The sequence below is a fragment of the Rhagoletis pomonella genome, unplaced genomic scaffold (genome assembly GCF_013731165.1).
Source record: "Rhagoletis pomonella isolate Grant_MI unplaced genomic scaffold, Rhpom_1.0 Rhpom_scaffold_10906, whole genome shotgun sequence".
Classification (NCBI taxonomy): Eukaryota; Metazoa; Arthropoda; class Insecta; order Diptera; family Tephritidae; genus Rhagoletis; species Rhagoletis pomonella.
This window is the reverse complement of record NW_023469434.1, coordinates 1644-5408: the sequence shown is the minus strand read 5'-3', so window position 1 is coordinate 5408 and position 3765 is coordinate 1644. Positions and strand designations below refer to the sequence as shown.

The 3765-nt window shown below is 39.3% G+C and overlaps 1 protein-coding gene across 1 annotated transcript; it reads right to left on the bottom strand.

The window, feature by feature from the left end:
- Positions 1 to 2278: 2278 nt before the first annotated feature.
- LOC118756571 (odorant receptor 47b-like) lies at positions 2279 to 3514 on the bottom strand (the record flags this gene model as incomplete). The annotated part of the gene is made up of 4 exons (XM_036491327.1): positions 2279 to 2332; positions 2392 to 2550; positions 2613 to 2817; positions 2985 to 3514. Coding segments are annotated over 4 exons (948 nt in total), but the record flags the coding sequence as incomplete, so codon positions are not given.
- Between the last annotated feature and the right edge of the window lie 251 nt (positions 3515 to 3765).

Sequence of the window (3765 nt, the reverse complement as noted above, 5' to 3'; positions counted from 1 at the left end):
CCAGTTAAGGCGATCCTCAATGCGCTAGCTGGCTGGCTGGCTGGCTGGCTCTGTCTGTCTATCTGACCATCTTGTAGGCCAGCACCATGGAATGTATGCATATTTTACCAACGTCAACGCATATGACGTACTATTGTGGCATAGTGTAGACTGCCCCCGGGAAATTGTCGATCTATCGCCGATCGCCGACCACCGATGGACGTCGCGCCTTATTTGATATGCTCTTGGTTGCAGTAGCGGTTAACTGCCAATCCGATGCTTATCAATGCGTAATATTTGACCTCCGCCTTCTTGCTTTCGGCTCTCGTCCGTTGTATGCCAAATTGGTACAAATCTTTTTGGAGTCGTATGGAGGCAAATGATCGGAATGATCGCCATGTAAGCAGAAAATTGATGTTTTGCATAAACTCATTAGACCGTGGGCAACAATGTTGGTAGTATGATCTAATAACGCAATTTTCGTTCAACGGTGCCAGATATGCAAAGTTATTTTGTGAGGGATTAGTTTATTTGAGAAGAATTGGAGCACCAAGTTATTTTGGAATTAAAATAGATGCATTTGGCACTGAACGCGAATTCCAAACAATTTGAATATGTAAAGGTCAACGCTTGAACGGTAAAATACCTCAAAATGTGTGCGTGTTGCAATAAATGTAAATAATGTTATTCAAATTTAGTTTCCTTGATTGAAGATCTTGGTATAACAGTAGTAGGTATACTCCTTCAAGTTTTAAATCAGCCTAACTAGAATGCTCTTTGTCTTGCAGAAACCTTGTGGAAGGGGAGCTGATCCAATCCAATCATGCTAGCATACTCACGAGTCTGTTCACAAATTAGTACAAAATTTCCCAATACCAACTTCCTTCACTAAATGGTGTACGAAGTTAGATCACTGGGTATCATCTTGGACGGAAAACTCACCTGGTATCATATTGCAGACCAAAAATCCATTAAGGCCAACACTTCCTTATATTACTACTGGATATAACAGCGATGGTTCGTCCAATTATATTCTAAAAAAGGTGGCATGTATGCTCATTCCGGAGCACTACTCTTAATCTAAACAGAAACTCTAAAAAAACAATTAGATTCCATTTTTAGGAGCAAGGTCGGCAGGAAAGGCTAACATTGAGCCCCTTGACATCTGGTTTTGAAGGAAGAAATGCTAGTGGATAGGCGACAATCTGCGTAAAGAAGGCGGCAGTATTGCTAAGAAGGCCTTGGAGTCGAATCCCCTAATCGGCAGAGGCAAGCCTCTCGGCAGGCCACGCGAAATGTGGAAAAGAACAGTCGATCGAGAGATGAAGCAACTCGGGTTAAGGAAGGAAGGAGCTCAAAGCCAATGCCCGTAACCAAACCAGAAGGCGCGCCGGCATAGTAGATGCCCTATGTACCGTTTGGGAGGAATAAGATTACTTTATAATCGGAGTTTTCGACGGATCTGCCATTTCTCTTCATTAAAGCCATAAAGGTAAACAATGGGAATTTTATTGATCGTGTTTAGACGCGACTGCTAACACCAGGCGCCTTAACGCATGCAATGTATTGGTGCATGTGTTAAAATTTTCTTCATTAAATTTATGAAATTTTTGCACCTGCACTTCTCAACCGCCATGTCAAATGGCGAGATGAGAGAAACAAAGCTGCTACCTCACTAATAAAAATGAACTTTTGATTTATATCAATTTAAATATTGATTGTGTTATGGCATATGATACTTTCAAAGAAATATAAAGAGGAAATGCATGAGAAAGAAAAAATATGTCACTTAAAAAGCGTTTTAGTTTTTTCTTTTAGATATAATACTATATTTATTTGAAGTGTACTATATTTTTTCAGATTTTTTATTGAAAAAGCACTTTAAATTTCTTAGAAAATATTGGCAACCCTACTTCAAAGTATGCTCGGCCCAGACTGATGCATCCTCCGGACAATGCTTCTGGAGTTTTTCGCGGACTCTGCATGACTTACAATCATGTAGAAGTGGTAAATGAACTTTACCAATTGCCACAATGCCTACCCACCTTTTTGTTTGATTACAAATATTTTTTTTTTTATAAATACATACATGCAAATATACTGGGCTCCCTTCTCACTGAGTTATTCAGATCGGATTTTTCTTTTGTTTTGTATAAGAGCGGTTCATTTGTCACCCTAGAGAGCTGCTTGTACATTTATTAATATAATTTTTTAATTAAACATCTCAATATAAACGCTTTTTTGTTGATTCCGTGTCTCTGAATACTAGAATTCCATCCATTTCGTATTTTGTATAAAATTAATCACTCATTGTGCGCAACAAGGCAAAATATGAATATGAGGAGCTCAGAATCTGTAAGTAGTGGTAAAAGTCAGCGATATAAAATATGCATAAGTAGCTTGTCCCCTTACGCTCGTAAACGAAGCAAATGTAAATCCGAAAAAAGGTTTTGCGCGAAACTCTAAAGGCCTTTGAGCGCGTTTAATCATAAACATCAGATTGCGTTGCAAGCGCGGTGAATGAGTGTACCAAGTGTGTACCTGAAAAGCGGCGGTTGCTACTTCCATTGACTGAAATTTAAAAAAAAAATGTGACGGAAATGTTGTCCTTGAAATCCATGTCACCTACTTACTTCATAGTAGGTCCTGTTACCCATCGAGCACCAATAGAATAGCTGCATGAATGCTGAGAACATATACATCTGGAATTTCATTGCCACCATAGGCTGATCCTTTGCTAAGAGTGCCTCAAATGCTGTCAGGCAAATCATAAATGTGCTTGCGCCCATTTGGGAGACATAATTCCAATAGAAGACATCATTGAGGCGATCAATAAGCCTGAAAAGAAATAAAACCTAAGGCCGAAGATGACGCTGGATACGGCTCTAGAGTCTCAGTTAGTTTCATTAGACCCAGAGAGAGAGAAGTCCATCTCAATTTTTTCAAAACCGTATATAACATAATTTTTAAAGCTTTGCGTTTTTGGGTCAATTTTCCTGACTCACCCAATAATTTTCTGATGAAACTCCACAGTTGCTCTCAACTCATGCCAAATAATTTCCTCCGTAGCACCGTCACGTATGTTCCGTATGTTCTCGCATAAAATACGTAAATTCAGCGTCGTCTGATTGAAACAATTTCCACCCAATGAATCCATCACAACTATGGACACCAGCATGTAGAGCACACAGAAGCATTGAAATGCATAGATGCAAGCAAAGGCGATGGGATGCTCGTCGCGATTGTCTAGCCCGAAAGGATATTTCGATCTGAAAGGTAACGTTTGATGGGAGAATAACGGCTGTAGGCTCATAGCAGCAAAGAGTAAGAAGCTTAAAATAAAAAAACCGGTGGTCAGAACGATTTCACCGATAAAGAAATTGCGCTGCCATTGCCGTATACGAAGATTACTTGGAGTCTTTGGTAATAGCGCATGCGCATACTTAGCATGAAGCGTATCAAACTCATTAACTATGCTGTCGATTTCGGCTATGCTAGAGCGGTAGAGAAACATTTTGAAGAGAATCAAGTAAAGCTGAAAAGATAAAAAACTATGAATTTGTTTACATACAAGATTTTGCAAAAGAAAATATACCACATAGCGCTGTATGCGAAATACGATGAAAATTCTCTGAGCTGGCAGTGGACGTGCTCAGAAAGATAGATACATAATGTGGGTCAATTCTTGCTGACTCGAAAGCGATAAAAATTACTAAAGATTCATAGAAATACGCAAGGTTTTTTGTATGAAAAATGAGCAGGAAATAAGGTTACTCATACGCCACG